This window comes from Lactuca virosa, chromosome 1 (genome assembly GCF_052849685.1).
Source record: "Lactuca virosa cultivar CGN04683 chromosome 1, Lactuca_virosa_CGN04683_v6, whole genome shotgun sequence".
Lineage (NCBI taxonomy): Eukaryota > Viridiplantae > Streptophyta > Magnoliopsida > Asterales > Asteraceae > Lactuca > Lactuca virosa.
Genome location: NC_136426.1, coordinates 195,428,951 through 195,446,278, shown reverse-complemented (window position 1 = coordinate 195,446,278; position 17,328 = coordinate 195,428,951). Strand labels below are relative to the sequence as shown.

The following is a 17,328-nucleotide window of genomic DNA, read 5'->3' as shown; positions in this document are numbered from 1 at the left end:
CAGATGATCGAGATGAGAGCCGCAGTGCAGCGTGCGGAGAGGCGTACTCAGGACCTCGTCAGGGAGTAACAGGAGCGGCAGACTGCATTGGAGGCGAGGGTGCGAGTTGCCGAGCGCTGACTAGCCGAGCTTCAGGGCGCTTCTACCTCATCACAGGCACCACCAGGGACTACTCTTCGTGAGTAGGGCTTATCCTACCTACTGCTTTTCTGTAGATTTGGTTATGGGTATGCGTTGGTGCTACCCCTTTTTCTCTATGTATGTAGGATTGAACCTATGTTTAAGTGATTACACTACTCGCAGGGTCGTTATGCTGTCAGATTTTATTCTCGATGTACTGTAGACCTTTTTCAAAGGTCAATTTTCATGTATTATGTATTAAAACGTTGTCATTAATGAAGCAATTATGTGTTTTATTTGTGATGTTGTTATTTGCTATGTTCTCACTTTTCATTTTTATTTGATATAATACAGTTTCAATTATAAGTACAATCGAACCACTGTAACTGTTAAAGAAAACAAAGGGTTTCCATAAAATCATCGTCATTCCTACTTCATAGCAGGAAATGCCCAGAAGTTACATTGGCAAAAACACTACAACAACACCACCTCCGCCTCCGCCTCCACCGGAGATGAATTCTGTTGCATTTTAGGTGGCAGTCTCAGCTGCAGTTACTGCAGCACTAGCACACATCAACAAAGACACAAATGGAGGAGGCAACGGAAATGGAACGGGGAGTTCAAATCATGGGGATAACCCGGGACATCAGAAAACCTACACATACAAGGACTTCACCAACGGAAAGGCAAGACCATTTAATAGGAGCGAAGGGGTGATAGCTCTCACCCGATGGTTTGAAAAGATCGAATTTGTCTTTAAAATATGCGGCTGTCCCGAAGAAAGTAAAGTAAAGTTCGCAGCTTTTACATTTTCCGACAGGACACTCTCATGGTGGAACAACCATGTCAAAGCCCTAACTCTACCGGTATCAAACTCCATGATATGGGGGGAACTCAAAAACCTGATGCTCAATGAGTATTGCCCCCGAGGTGAAGTGCAGAAGCTTGAACAAGATCTATGGAATCTCACTGAAAATATTCAAACATTGAAGCCTACATTTCCAGGTTCAACAAGCTGGAGCTCTTGTGCCCGTGAATGATTACTTCCGAGAGCAAGAATGTCGAACGGTTCGTCTGGGGATTAACTCTCCCAATTCAGGGAAACGTGATTGCTGCTAACTCCTCAACCTTCGACAGTTCCAAGCGCCTGGCGCAAAAGCTCTATGACCATGGAGAACCAAAGGAAACGAAGATTGCTGTCACTGAATCAAAGAAGGTGGATGACAACAAGAAGAACTAGGGAAAGAAGAGAAAGGGACAACAAGCTCAAGAGTCTGGGAAGAAACAACAAATCGTAGCAGTTTACGCTGCTACCACTCCTGCTACATCAACAACAGCTGCACCAACACCTGCAAAGCCATATGCAGGTTCTCTCCCAAAATGCGATAAGTGTAATTTCCAACACATATATATATATATATATATATATATATATATATATATATATATATATATATATATATATATATATATATATATATATATATCATTCATCTGTAATAGTTATTTTCAAATTATTAATCTTATTTTTAACTTTATTTTATTATTTTTATTGAATATCAAACAAGAAGAGGGATGCCACATACGCTAGAGAAAGAAGAAAAAAGAGAAAGTTATACTTGGATAATAAAAAATCCAAGAAAAACTATACCGCGTAATCGTCTCAAAGTATACCTATTACACATGCTATTCATTTTTGTGACAACCGTCAAATTTCGGTCAATTCAAAGTCAACAAGTCAAACCGGTCAACTCCAATAACCCTTGTATGCTAGGGTTTACGTTATGTAATCACTATACAATTCGCTATTTTAATGAGAAATCATCATTTGGAAAGTTCATGTGTTTGATTTTCCTTAGCCTTAACAAGTGCTAAACAACGAACCAAAGCGATAAAACACTATTACACAATCATCGGGATTGTGTAAGACACTAAAACACGGTTTAATGGGGTTTACGAACCTTGCGTTATGAAGCCGGACACTCAAATTAAGCACAAACGAAACCTCTCTAAATCGTTTTCACTCTATCTCTTTCTATTTGAAATCTCTCCCAAATCTCTCCCAAATCTCTCCCAAATCTCTCCCAAATCTCACTCAAAAGTTACTTTAACTTTTTGTAATCATTTGGGTCATCTCGACCCTTGACCGGGTCAAAAATCGCTTGAAACGGAGTAAAAACGAGTAAAATAGCTTTAAGGATCCGAAACCTAAGCTTCTGGACCGAAGCCTCGCATCCGAAGCCTCGCATCCGAAGCCTCGCATCCGAGGCCTCTGATCCGAAGCGAGGGTCCGAAGGTCCGAAGCGAAGGTCCGAAGGTCCGAAGGTCCGAAGGTCCGAAGGTCCGAAGCCTCGCAGACAGCTCCTTTTTACCGGTTTTTCGACTACGACTTCGTTTTAACTCCGTTTTTCATTATTTTAAAGTGGGATTTTCACCCAAAACTTTATTTTATAAACTAAGGCCCCAAAATATATAAATCTCCAGGGTTTTTATAAAATATATTAAAAGAATTGGTGATTGAACTAATTATTGAGGGAATATTTGCTTTTCCTTAATTTATGGCAAAAGCAAACCACCACCACCTCACTCTATGATTAGCCATTCTTTCCCACTACCCCTTGTCTCCTTAGTGGACCTTTACAGCCAATCTCCAGCTCTTCCCACGTTCTAAGAGCTGGAGGATTGATCCTCTCTCCTCATTCTCCATAAAACTCTTTCATTCTACACTTAGCAACCAAGAACACTCTCCAAAATTCTCTCATCTTTTCTCTCAACTTCAAGAACTTCAAGGCTTTCTCCAGGGATTTCTTTCTTCAATTAGTAAGTATCTTCATCATTCACATAATTATTAAACTCCATTCTACTCAAATCATTGATATCTTACACAAGTTCCATCTTATTCGGTGTTAGATTCTCGAGTCGTCAAGACATCTTCTTAGTGTTCTTGGGTTGAACACTTCCTCTCTCTCACTTTCATCTACTGAAACCACATAAGGTGAGTTCATACCCATACATTTACATGTTTTCTTAAGTTTTAAGGGGGGGATACAAGTAAAATCATCAAGAACACAATTAAACTTTTCCTAACAGATTACATCAGAAAAGATGGACGTTAATCACGGACTGTTTTGGTCAACTTAAATATTTTAGTTTTCAAAACTGTTTTAGGTGCAAGTAGTTCAAACTCTTAGCTTTAAAATGGCTACTTGCACATCTCCATATGATTTTTCTACAATTTATGGTGATTTTTACAAAACTGCCTGTCATTTCAGAGGCAAACCCGGACCAGTCTGTGATTATGAACATTTTCACCTCTGTTAGAGATTACTAAAAATCATGATAAAATTTACGAACAAACTAGACTCATATTCCAAACTCTCAAAATTTGCGGATTTGGATTTAGAGCTTTGATGATTTTTCTATAAATTTTCTAAGAACGGTAACATAAACTGTTTTTAACGAAAAGTTGATGTTAAGTTCATTTCACCTTGTAACATGTTGAGCAAGGTGTATATCTTTATGTGATTATATGTTACTGCAATATATGACCTTTTATCTTAATATTTAGACACACATCAGTTTACAACTGGATTTGGTCATATAAAATATAAAGAATAACAAGTGATTATAATCAAAGTACAATCGATACATTCAAACATTAAACAAACTATTTTGAATATAGTTTGCATACATTACCACGTACTACCCTTGGTTGATAAACTATAATAGGTATAGTTTATGATACATTACATAACACATACATTTAAAAAGGGTACATTTATACAAAGGATATTTTCATTAAGCAAGGTACGGCCATACGGTACCAAGTTTTCATAACACGTAATTCCGTTAATGACTTTGTGAGACATTTACTTCAAATTACCATTAAGTCCTGTATTGTAACCAGAGTCTCCTTGAGGGAGAGCGTGATACTTGTGTATAGATCTATATTGGGTTTGACAAACCCACACCTAAACTGCATGCAACAGTTAGACCGATAGGTCTGGGGTGACAAATGTCATAACATTTCCGACGCCTGAAGAACGTCGTTTTAGGCAACCTTGGTCATAGTATGGTTATAATAAACTCACATAAAGTATTAACAAACATTGGAAATTACGGGAACTTCATTACAATTTAACGAGTTTATGTCGATTTAAACTTGCATTGTTTTACTATAAATATGACAAATTACTTGTACATTTCGGTCTTTGGGTTTTAAGACTACATTTACACATTAAGGAAAATATTGGATTTTTCTAACACAAATACTACTTTTACAAACGAAAAGCTTATGAACTCACCAACCTTTGTGTTGACACTTTTGCAAACAACTTGTATTCTCAGGAAATCATTAAACAGGTAATCAAGTGCTTTTGAGGATGGGACGCTAAGGCGTCTACTATTTTATATTTTATCAACATATTGTAATTGATTCGTAAACATGTAATTCATACAATGATGTAATTTTTTTCAATTATATATATGTTGGTTGTGTTTGCTTGAATTACTATTACAATTGCTGTTATGATACTATACATGAAGTCCTCCACCCCCGGACGTTTCCGCCATCCTTGGTTTGGGGGTGTGACAGATTGGTATCAGAGCGCAGTTTATAGTGAATTAAGTATATCAAACCACATAAGATATACAAACTATAAACACAATTGGGACTAATAGTCTCTGATTTGTGCATTTTCAAATAAATATACTTTTAGAAAATAAATGATTTTTTTTTATTAAAAGTATAAATACATGCATACATGCTCATATAGTGTCATAACTAGAAGAACATAAAATAAAAGAAGAGGAGTTGTACATTATGGGTATTCCTTGGTATATGTAAATCAAGTCTGGGAAGGATATAGCCTGATCAACTATATCTGTCCGGGAATTGACTTGCATATACCGGGGGATGGTCAGGATGGACAACAAATCTAACAAACCTAATAACAGACTACAAAGGATACTTTAAGGACTCAAAACTAAACATTTACAAATACTATAGGAGTATTTTGTGTTACTATAATAAATTATCTGATAATTAAATAGGTCTTTATTTATAAATTAATAGCTGCTAAGTGGATGCGCTAAGGTCATATGTAACTAAGATGCTATAGACTTAGAATTTATGTATCTTTGTTTCACTTCCTGTCCTTGTTTGGTTGTGGTCTTGGAGTTAGGGTCATCTATTCGAAGGACTATTATATCTTAATCACATATGACTGGTATGCACTTTGCAACTAATTAAGTAACCGATAAAGATCATTTTAAAATATAATATATTAATTATGTCCCGACTAAATTAGTATGCACTTTGCAACTTATGACAGAACCATGCCGCCAAGAAGAAGACCAAGACCTTCCAGCAACACAGCAACACCTCCTCCGCCGCCGCCTCCACAGTTTGATCCCGCGATGTTCCAGGCTGCAGTAACAGCAGCCGTAGCGGCCGCAATGTCGCAGATAGGGACCAACGGAGCTGGTGGTTCGGGATCGGGAGCTACACACTCTAACCACGGAGACAGTATGTGGCGTGCAAAAGAGTGTTCATACAAAGACTTCACAAATGGCAAACCCGACAACTTCAATGGAAGCGGGGGAGTCATCGCGTTGATGCAATGGTTTGAAAAGACCGAAGTAGTCTTTCAGGTGTGCTTTTGCCCCGAAGCGAGCAAAGTTAAGTTCGCAGCCTTCACCTTCACCGGCCGGGCCCTTACTTGGTGGAACTGCCGGATTAAGTCACTTACTCTCGAAGTGGCTAGCTCCATAACCTGGGCAGAACTAAAAACGTTGATGATGAAGGAGTACTGCCCGAGAGGTGAAATTCAAAAGCTGGAACAAGAACTTTGGAACCTCAGGATGACGGGCTCTGACCTTGAAACCTACACCACCCGATTCAATGAATTGGCTCTCCTCTACCCAACAATGGTTACTCCGGAGGAGAAAAAGGTGGAGCGATACCTTTGGGGACTGTCTCTCCACGTGTAAAGTAGTGTCCTGGCTTCAAGGCCAACTACTTTTGACAGTGCCAGGGAGCTGGCACAACAACTTGTTGACCACCGAGCCGGTCATAATACTACAACCACCACCACTGATAAATCAAAAGGAGGAAACAACAAAAGAAAGTTCTGGAACGAAAAGAAGAGCCAACCAGCACAGGACCCCGCTAAGAAGCAACAAATTGTTGCTGTCCATGCTGCCACTAATACTGCCACTACTGCTACCACTCCAGCACCACCGAAGCCATATGCGGGAAAACTACCTAAGTGCAACAAGTGCAACTTTCACCACAATGGTGCTTGTAGGGAGATGCACTGTAACAACTGCGACAGGAAGGGGCACACTGCTCGTTTCTGTAAAGCGCCGGCTCAACCAATCAACCAAGTCGCCAGTACGGGGGCAACCCGGACCTGCTACAACTGTGGAGACGCAGGTCACTTCAAAAGAGACTGCCCCAAAGCACAAGCCCCTAATGCTGGTGGAGTAGGAAGAGTCCTGGCAATAGGACATGGGGAAGCAGTCGAGGATCCCACGGTGGTTACCGGTACGTTTCTCCTCAATAACTCTTATGCATGCGTACTATTCGATAGTGGAGCGAAGAGGAGTTTCGTGAGCCACCAATATAAACAGTTACTTGAACAAAATCCCCAATCACTAAAGGATACTTATATAGTAGAAATGGCAAATGGGAAAGTAGAACGCACTAGCGATATATACTCAGAATGTACTCTCACTCTAGGCAACCATACATTTAAAATTGACCTGATGCCGGTCACCATAAAAAGCTTCGACGTAATCATCGGGATGTATTGGTTAGTTCCTCACCGTGCCGACATTCTATGTTACGAAAGGGCCGTTCGCCTCAATCTACCAAATGACGAAACCCTTCTCATCTATGGTAACAAACCTAGTGCGAATTTACAAATCATCTCATGCATCAAAGCCCAAAAGTATCTCCGGAAGGAGTACCACGCCTTCTTAGCCCATGTAGTAGACAAGAAACAAGACGTGAAAGACATCAAAGACATCCCCGAAGTGTGTAACTTCCCGGATGTGTTCCCAGAAGATCTTCCTGGTGTACCACTCGCACGACAAGTCGATTTCAGAATTGACTTAATACCCGGAGCTACCCCCGTAGCCAGAGCTCCATACCGCCTCACACCATCAGAAATGCAAGAGTTGTCCAGTCAGTTGAACGAGCTTTTGAGCAAAGGGTTCATCAGACCAAGCTTCTCACCTTGGGGAGCACCAGTCCTTTTTGTAAAGAAGAAGGACAGATCCTTTCGCATGTGCATCGACTATCGGGAACTAAACAAGCTCACCATCAAGAACCGATATCCTCTACCCCGAATCGATGACCTTTTCGACCAACTCCAAGGAGCAAATTTCTTCTCAAAGATCGACCTAAGGTCAGGCTACCATCAGCTACGAGTTCAAGAAGAAGATATTCCCAAAACTGCATTCAGAACTCGCTATGGGCACTACGAGTTTGTGGTGATGTCCTTCGGTTTAACAAACGCACCTGCGGTATTCATGGACCTAATGAATAGAGTGTGTCGACCCTACCTAGACAAGTTTGTAATTGTATTCATCGACGATATCTTGATCTACTCGCGAAGCGAAGAAGAGCATCGCCTACATCTACGCCAAGTGCTAGAGACACTAAGAGCGGAGAAGCTTTATGCTAAGTTCTCTAAGTGTGAATTCTGGATTAGAGAAGTGGATTTCCTTGGACATGTGGTAAGTGAGAAAGGCATACATGTGGATCCCTCCAAGATCAAGGCAATCGAGAATTGGTCAGCACCCAAGACGCCAACCGAAATTCGACAGTTCCTTGGGCTTGCTGGCTACTACGGAAGATTTATACAAAACTTCTCCAAGATTGCGAAACCACTCACCACCTTGACGCAGAAAGGTGTGATATTCAAGTGGGAAAATAAACAAGAAACTGCTTTCCAAACGTTAAAACAAGCCCTATGCAGCGCACCGATCTTGTCTCTCCCAGAGGGAACCGAGGACTTCGTAGTGTACTGTGATGCTTCGAATCAAGGCCTCGGATGTGTGCTCATGCAGAGAGGGAAGGTTATCGCGTATGCATCAAGACAGCTTAAGACGCACGAGGTTAATTATACTACGCACGACCTGGAATTAGGATCAGTGGTATTCGCTTTGAAGATCTGGAGACACTACCTCCACGGCACGAAATGCACTATCTTCACTGATCACAAAAGTCTTCAGCATATCCTCAATCAGAAAGAGCTCAACATGCGACAGAGGAGATGGGTGGAGTTGCTGAATGACTACGAGTGCGAAATTCGTTATCATCCGGGCAAGGCCAATGTAGTGGCCGATGCTCTAAGCAGGAAGGAGTACTCGGGCCGCCGAGTAAAATCCTTAACAATGACAATCCATTCCCACCTGACCATACAAATCAAGGAAGCTCAACTGGAAGCTTTGAAACCAGAAAAGGTGGCAGGAGAGACATTAAGGGGAATGGATAAAAACTTAGAAGTCAAGGATAATGGAGCACGTTATATCATGAACCGGATTTGGACACCGAAGTTCGGTGGACTCCGAGATGTCGTCATGAATGAAGCACACAAGAATCGATACTCCATCCATCCCGGGTCGGATAAGATGTATCTGGACCTCAAGAAATTATACTGGTGGCCGAACATGAAAGCTGAGATTGCTACCTATGTGAGCAAGTGCTTGACTTGCGCTAAGGTCAAAACCGAATACCAGAAACCATCCGGGCTATTACAACAGCCGGATATACCTGAGTGGAAGTGGGAACGAATAACCATGGACTTCATAACGAAGCTGCCTAAGACATCGGGCGGGCTTGACACAATATGGGTAATTGTAGACAGATTGACCAAATCAGCACACTTCCTACCAATGAAAGAAACCGACAAGATGGAGAAGCTGACTAGAACGTACATCAGAGAGATTGTACGACTCCATGGTGTGCCGATATCCATTATCTCCGATAGAGATAGTAGATTTACCTCACGGTTTTGGCAGTCTCTACAAAAATCATTGGGAACTAGGCTTGACATGAGTACGGCCTACCACCCACAAACCGACGGACAGAGCGAGCGAACCATTCAAACGTTGGAAGACATGTTAAGAGCTTGTGTGATAGACTTCGGTAAAGCATGGGATACCCATCTACCGCTTATCGAATTCTCCTACAATAACAGCTATCATACTAGCATCAAAGTCGCTCCATTCGAAGCTCTTTACGGTCGCAAATGCAGATCACCCCTGTGTTGGGCTGAGGTGGGGGATACACAGCTAGCTAGAGGGCAAGTCTCTAATAGCACCCTCACTGGCCCTGAAATCATAAGGGAAACCACAGAAAAGATCGTTCAAATTCGAGAGAGACTGAAAGCGTCTCGCGATCGGCAAAAGAGTTACGCATACAAACGACGCAAACCCTTGGAATTCCAGGTGGGTGATAGAGTACTACTAAAAGTTTCCCCTTGGAAAGGAATGATACGATTCGGCAAACGCGGGAAACTAAATCCAAGGTACATCGGGCCATTCGAAATCCTTGCTAGGATTGGGCCAGTAGCATACAAACTTCGATTACCTCAGGAACTCGACAAAGTACATCCCACATTTCACGTGTCGAACCTAAAGAAGTGTTTGTCTGATGAGACACTCGTAATACCACTCGACGAAATCAAAGTTAACGAAAATCTCCACTTTGTGGAGGAACCAGTCGAAATCATGGATCGGGAAATCAAACGAACGAAACAAAGTCGTATTCCCATCGTGAAGGTACGTTGGAACGCTAAACGAGGACCCGAATTCACCTGGGAACGCGAGGATCAGATGAAACAAAAGTATCCACATCTCTTCCCAAACTCTTGAAATCCCAGTCAAAATGAAAATTTCGGGACGAAATTCCTTCTAACGGGGGGATGATGTGACAACCGTCAAATTTCGGTCAATTCAAAGTCAACAAGTCAAACCGGTCAACTCCAATAACCCTTGTATGCTAGGGTTTACGTTATGTAATCACTATACAATTCGCTATTTTAATGAGAAATCATCATTTGGAAAGTTCATGTGTTTGATTTTCCTTAGCCTTAACAAGTGCTAAACAACGAACCAAAGCGATAAAACACTATTACACAATCATCGGGATTGTGTAAGACACTAAAACACGGTTTAATGGGGTTTACGAACCTTGCATTGTGAAGCCGGACACTCAAATTAAGCACAAACGAAACCTCTCTAAATCGTTTTCACTCTATCTCTTTCTATTTGAAATCTCTCCCAAATCTCTCCCAAATCTCTCCCAAATCTCACTCAAAAGTTACTTTAACTTTTTGTAATCATTTGGGTCATCTCGACCCTTGACCGGGTCAAAAATCGCTTGAAACGGAGTAAAAACGAGTAAAATAGCTTTAAGGATCCGAAACCTAAGCTTCTGGACCGAAGCCTCGCATCCGAAGCCTCGCATCCGAAGCCTCGCATCCGAGGCCTCTGATCCGAAGCGAGGGTCCGAAGGTCCGAAGCGAAGGTCCGAAGGTCCGAAGGTCCGAAGGTCCGAAGCCTCGCAGACAGCTCCTTTTTACCGGTTTTTCGACTACGACTTCGTTTTAACTCCGTTTTTCATTATTTTAACGTGGGATTTTCACCCAAAACTTTATTTTATAAACTAAGGCCCCAAAATATATAAATCTCCAGGGTTTTTATAAAATATATTAAAAGAATTGGTGATTGAACTAATTATTGAGGGAATATTTGCTTTTCCTTAATTTATGGCAAAAGCAAACCACCACCACCTCACTCTATGATTAGCCATTCTTTCCCACTACCCCTTGTCTCCTTAGTGGACCTTTACAGCCAATCTCCAGCTCTTCCCACGTTCTAAGAGCTGGAGGATTGATCCTCTCTCCTCATTCTCCATAAAACTCTTTCATTCTACACTTAGCAACCAAGAACACTCTCCAAAATTCTCTCATCTTTTCTCTCAACTTCAAGAACTTCAAGGCTTTCTCCAGGGATTTCTTTCTTCAATTAGTAAGTATCTTCATCATTCACATAATTATTAAACTCCATTCTACTCAAATCATTGATATCTTACACAAGTTCCATCTTATTCGGTGTTAGATTCTCGAGTCGTCAAGACATCTTCTTAGTGTTCTTGGGTTGAACACTTCCTCTCTCTCACTTTCATCTACTGAAACCACATAAGGTGAGTTCATACCCATACATTTACATGTTTTCTTAAGTTTTAAGGGGGGGATACAAGTAAAATCATCAAGAACACAATTAAACTTTTCCTAACAGATTATATCAGAAAAGATGGACGTTAATCACGGACTGTTTTGGTCAACTTAAATATTTTAGTTTTCAAAACTGTTTCAGGTGCAAGTAGTTCAAACTCTTAGCTTTAAAATGGCTACTTTCACATCTCCATATGATTTTTCTACAATTTATGGTGATTTTTACAAAACTGCCTGTCATTTCAGAGGCAAACCCGGACCAGTCTGTGATTATGAACATTTTCACCTCTGTTAGAGATTACTAAAAATCATGATAAAATTTACGAACAAACTAAACTCATATTCCAAACTCTCAAAATTTGCGGATTTGGATTTAGAGCTTTGATGATTTTTCTATAAATTTTCTAAGAACGGTAACAGAAACTGTTTTTAACGAAAAGTTGCTGTTAAGTTCATTTCACCTTGTAACATGTTGAGCAAGGTGTATATCTTTATGTGATTATATGTTACTGCAATATATGACATTTTATCTTAATATTTAGACACACATCAGTTTACAACTGGATTTGGTCATATAAAATATAAAGAATAACAAGTGATTATAATCAAAGTACAATCGATACATTCAAACATTAAATAAACTATTTTGAATATAGTTTGCATACATTACCACGTACTACCCTTGGTTGATAAACTATAATAGGTATAGTTTATGATACATTACATAACACATACATTTAAAAAGGGTACATTTATACAAAGGATATTTTCATTAAGCAAGGTACGGCCATACGGTACCAAGTTTTCATAACACGTAATTCCGTTAATGACTTTGTGAGACATTTACTTCAAATTACCATTAAGTCCTGTATTGTAACCAGAGTCTCCTTGAGGGAGAGCGTGATACTTGTGTATAGATCTATATTGGGTTTGACAAACCCACACCTAAACTGCATGCAACAGTTAGACCGATAGGTCTGGGGTGACAAATGTCATAACATTTCCGACGCCTGAAGAACGTCGTTTTAGGCAACCTTGGTCATAGTATGGTTATAATAAACTCACATAAAGTATTAACAAACATTGGAAATTACGGGAACTTCATTACAATTTAACGAGTTTATGTCGATTTAAACTTGCATTGTTTTACTATAAATATGACAAATTACTTGTATATTTCGGTCTTTGGGTTTTAAGACTACATTTACACATTAAGGAAAGTATTGGATTTTTCTAACACAAATACTACTTTTACAAACGAAAAGCTTATGAACTCACCAACCTTTGTGTTGACACTTTTGCAAACAACTTGTATTCTCAGGAAATCATTAAACAGGTAATCAAGTGCTTTTGAGGATGGGACGCTAAGGCGTCTACTATTTTATATTTTATCAACATATTGTAATTGATTCGTAAACATGTAATTCATACAATGATGTAATTTTTTTCAATTATATATATGTTGGTTGTGTTTGCTTGAATTACTATTACAATTGCTGTTATGATACTATACATGAAGTCCTCCACCCCCGGACGTTTCCGCCATCCTTGGTTTGGGGGTGTGACATTTTAGCCAAGACGGTAATATTCTTACTTTTACGTATTTTTAATCTCTTGTTCATAATTATTAAAATAAGAAAAGGACTTTTATACAATATAATATTATTTCAAATTATATAAAAAATATCAATAAATTATTTACTTTAATTTTACAAGTTCAATTAACACTACAAAATTTACTAACGCTAAAGAGATGAGAAAATTTAGAAAGTTATATTTGGATAATAGAAAATCCACAATAACTTCTAACACATCTACCCGTCAAAAATCTTCTACTACACATGTTTCTTACATGTCGAATAACGGTATTGTTATTCGTTTATTTTAAAAATATTTTTTAACTTTTAAATTTATATAACTTATCTATATTCTAAAATTTATTCTCTTTTTAAAAATTAATATTATTTCTTTTATTATTAACTATCGTTTTTTCTCTTTACATAATAGATGTCTACAATCGTCGTCGTCATCCAAAGTCTATAGATAACTACATAAATGTTACGCCAGATAAGAGAAATATAAACTCTGTCAAATCATTTGTATATCAACATAAAACTATTCATTCTCCTTTTACAAATAAAAATCTTAGAACTCCATTTTCTAACATTTCAAATGGTATGCATTTGTATATAGTCAAATTTTAAAATATATATTTCACATTTATATAATTTATAAAAATTCCTAACGTTGTAATTTGTATTTTTATTTTCTCAGCAAATTATAGTTTCCATAATAACATTCAAACACCGCTATGTATTAACAATGATAATTCATTGTTTGTTATTGGTATGACATCCACCGGTCGTTCGAGCATCATTCAAAAATCTTCATCAATCAAGTTACCAACATGAAAGCATCGGTTAAAAAGGAAGACTACACATATATCTGCTATACCTATGTTTGACTTGACATTAGATGAAGAAATAAATGGTGAGCAAATTACTGATGATGTTTTTCGCGGTACATCAATAGGTGATTACATTTCTTAAAAACTTACTATTATTAAATTTTTTTTAATTTTAATTATATTCAGAATTTTTAATTTGTTTATCGTACTCAACAGATTATTTGGATCATGGAGACCAGATTGTTATATGTCAGATTTGTCATGCAAAACTATGGAAAGATGAATCGGTTAAAGGGAAGAAAAGGAATGTATCTTATTCCCTATGTTGTGGTTATGGAAAAGTTGAGCTACCACCTTTAAAAGAAGCTCTGTCATCTTACCAAAATCTTTACCGGTCGATAGATTCAAAAAACAAACACTTCATCAAGAACATTCTTCGTTACAATTCAATGTTTTCATTTACATCGATGGGGGCAAAGTTGATTCATCAATTAACAAAGGCAACACTCCGTACATATTCAGACTTAGTGGTCAAAACTACCACAGTATAGGAAGTATTTTGCCTATAGATGGATCAATACCAAAATTTTGTCAATTATACATATATGATACGGAGAACAAGAATTCAAATAGATCAACAAGTGTTGGGTATATACTAACACTTAATTTTACTAATTCAATTCAATTCATTTATTTATTTTTTTACTAATATTATATATATATATATATATATATATATATATATATATATATATATATAAGTATAATCTTTTCAGTGGACCAATGAACGCTCCTACATCAACTTCAACTTCATATGATTTTCAGATTATAGAATTTTTGAAGGTTATGCTAGATTCAAATAATGAGTTGGTTAAGTGTTATAAGAGGGCAAGAGATTGCCTTCATTCAAATCCTCATGTTGATTTGAATTTAACGTTAATTGGAAAAAGAGAACAACATGGAAGGACGTATAACTTACCAACTTCTTCCGAGGTTGCAACTTTAATTGTCGGTGACATTTGTGAATCGATTGAAAAAAAAGATATCGTTGTTCAAACTTCGTCAGGATTACTACAACGTATTAGTGAATTGCATACTTCTTACCTTTCTCTTCAGTATCCATTACTATTTTCATATGGAGATGATGGTTACAGAGTTGACATCCTTCATCGAGGTGTTAGATGTTCAAGCAACAGCAAGCGGCCAACCTGTACAATGACATATTTTGTTTTCTTACATAATTCAGGACGTGGATCATTCGTTCTCACTAATATTAAATGCAAAAATGTTGTTCCAACAATTTTTGGTAGATGGTTATACAATGATTGAAAGTGAGAGATTATATTTCGTACGTAATCAACAATAAATTATGAGATGCACGTGTTATGAGAATTTGCGTAACCAACAAGCTGATGGGAATACATATATTTCCAATATCGTACAACGTGTCATCTTACCTTCTTCATTTACTGGTGGTGTGCACTATATGATGCAAAACTATTTGGACGCCATGTCTAATTCTCATATATTTCGGATTTTTTCATAACCTTTACGTGTAATCAAAAATGGCCAGAAGTTAAAAGGTTTCTTAAGTACACATCACTTCATCTAGAAGATAGACCAGATATCTTATGTAGGTTATTTAAGATCAAGCTTGATGCGTTTATTAAAGATTTAAGGGAAATGAAATTTCCGGGAAGGTTCAAGCAGGTATTTAAATTTATAGTTAAAAAGATAAATTTATATATAATAATATATTTGTCCTAAATTTATTTTAAATTATGTTTCTTAATACTTATTATATATATTTTAGTTGCTCACTTGTGTCTTATTTTAATATTTTACATGTAGTGGTTTATACGATTGAATTTCAAAAGAGAGGTTTGCCTCATAGTCATATATGTCTGTTTAGACATGCTGATTTCAAGCTTCCTACTGTTGAATATATCGATCCGATTATTTCTACTGAAATTCCAAATATCGATGAAGATCCAGAATTGTATTCACTTGTCAAGGAGTTCATGATTCATGGTCCTTATGGAGCAGAAAATATGAATTGCCCATGCAAGGTGGATAGAAAGTGTTCTAAAAACATTCAAAATCAATTCTGCAATCATACTTCAGTTGATGAAAATGGTTTTCCCTTATATAGAAGAAGAAACGATGGATATTTTGTTGGAAAATCTTGTGTTCAGTTAGATAACAAAAATGTTGTTCCATACAACAAATATCTGTTGAAAAGATATCAGGCACACAGTAATGTTGAATGGTGAAATCAAGGATCTTCCATAAAGTATTTATTTAAATATATAAACAAGGGTCCTGATAGAGCTACTGTTGTTACGGTGCAAAGCAATAATGATTCTGATAACAACGATGCAGTGGATGAAATAAAAGAATACTATGATTGTAGATATATATCTGCATCTGAAGCATCATGGCGTATTTTCACTGTTCATTATGGGAATCCTACTGTCATTAGGCTACCTTTTCAACTTCCTGGTCAACAACAACTTGTGAGGCTGACGACTATATTGAAAATGTTCTGAACAAGCCTTCAATTGCTTCTTCAATGTTCACCGGTTGGATGAAGAGTAATCAAATTAACAAAGAAGCAATGAACTTACATATGTTGAGTTTCCTACAAAATTTGTTTAGAAATCTAAACTTCTGATTTAGAAGCTAAGGATAATTGGATATGTGATTGGTAGAATTCATTCGGTTTCACCTAAGCTCGACGAATCGTATTTCTTAAGGATTCTTTTAAATAAAGTTAAAGGTCCAAGATCATTCGAAGAAATTCGCACATTGAATGGTGAAATATGTTCTACTTTTAAAGACGCATACTATAATCTGGGCCTTTTGGATGATGACAAAGAATACATCGATGCAATTAAGGAAGCAAGTCTTTCTGGATTTGGTTTTTATCTACGATTCTTAATTGCTACGATGTTATTGTCCAACAATTTGTCTAAACCAGAGATTGTTAGGGAAAACACATGGGATATCTTGTCAGATGGAATTGTTTATAATCAACAACAAAGATTAAAGTCTCCAGGTCTTTTAGCTTTATGTTATTATTATTAAAACATTATAATATAAAATTTCAATATAAATTCAATTACATTTTACATCTCAATTAAATTGTTCTTTAATATGTTTTAAGTAATATAGTATTTTTTGTACAAGTTTATCATTAAACGAAGATCAACATAAAAACTTGACTTTGTTTGCTATAGAACAAAGTCTACTCCGTAACAATTCTAGTCTTAAAATATATACAATGATGCCTTACCTAGATGTCACACCCCCAAACCAAGGATGGCGGAACGTCCGGGGGTGGAGGACTTCATGTATATTATCACAACAACGAGTATATTAGTGCTCAAAGTAAAAACAACCATCATAAATATAATTGAAAGGGTTACACCAAAGTATATGTTTACATGATTTGAATCAATTACATTATGATGACAAAATGAACTATTTGACGATTTATCGTCCCATCCTCAAAATGCTGTTGGTTTTCATGTTTCACTGATTTCCTGAGAA

The 17,328-nt window shown here is 37.5% G+C and overlaps 1 protein-coding gene across 1 annotated transcript; it reads left to right on the top strand.

The window, feature by feature from the left end:
• Nucleotides 1–13,825: 13,825 nt before the first annotated feature.
• LOC145126191 (uncharacterized) lies at nucleotides 13,826–16,863 on the top strand. Its single transcript, XM_079061594.1, has 6 exons — nucleotides 13,826–13,889; nucleotides 13,993–14,276; nucleotides 14,620–14,986; nucleotides 15,628–16,025; nucleotides 16,095–16,318; nucleotides 16,488–16,863. Exons 1-6 carry the CDS (start codon nucleotides 13,826–13,828, stop codon nucleotides 16,861–16,863), a joined length of 1,713 nt encoding a protein of 570 aa, XP_078917720.1.
• The last annotated feature ends 465 nt before the right edge of the window (nucleotides 16,864–17,328 follow it).

Bases quoted from the DNA above. Each gene is read 5' to 3' on its own strand.
- LOC145126191 (XM_079061594.1), top strand. From the start codon at position 13,826: ATGTTTGACTTGACATTAGATGAAGAAATAAATGGTGAGCAAATTACT. The intron at 14,987-15,627 runs GTACAATGACAT...TTTTACATGTAG, and splicing joins CAACAGCAAGCGGCCAACCT to TGGTTTATACGATTGAATTT. The intron at 16,026-16,094 runs GCACACAGTAAT...TATATAAACAAG, and splicing joins ATCTGTTGAAAAGATATCAG to GGTCCTGATAGAGCTACTGT.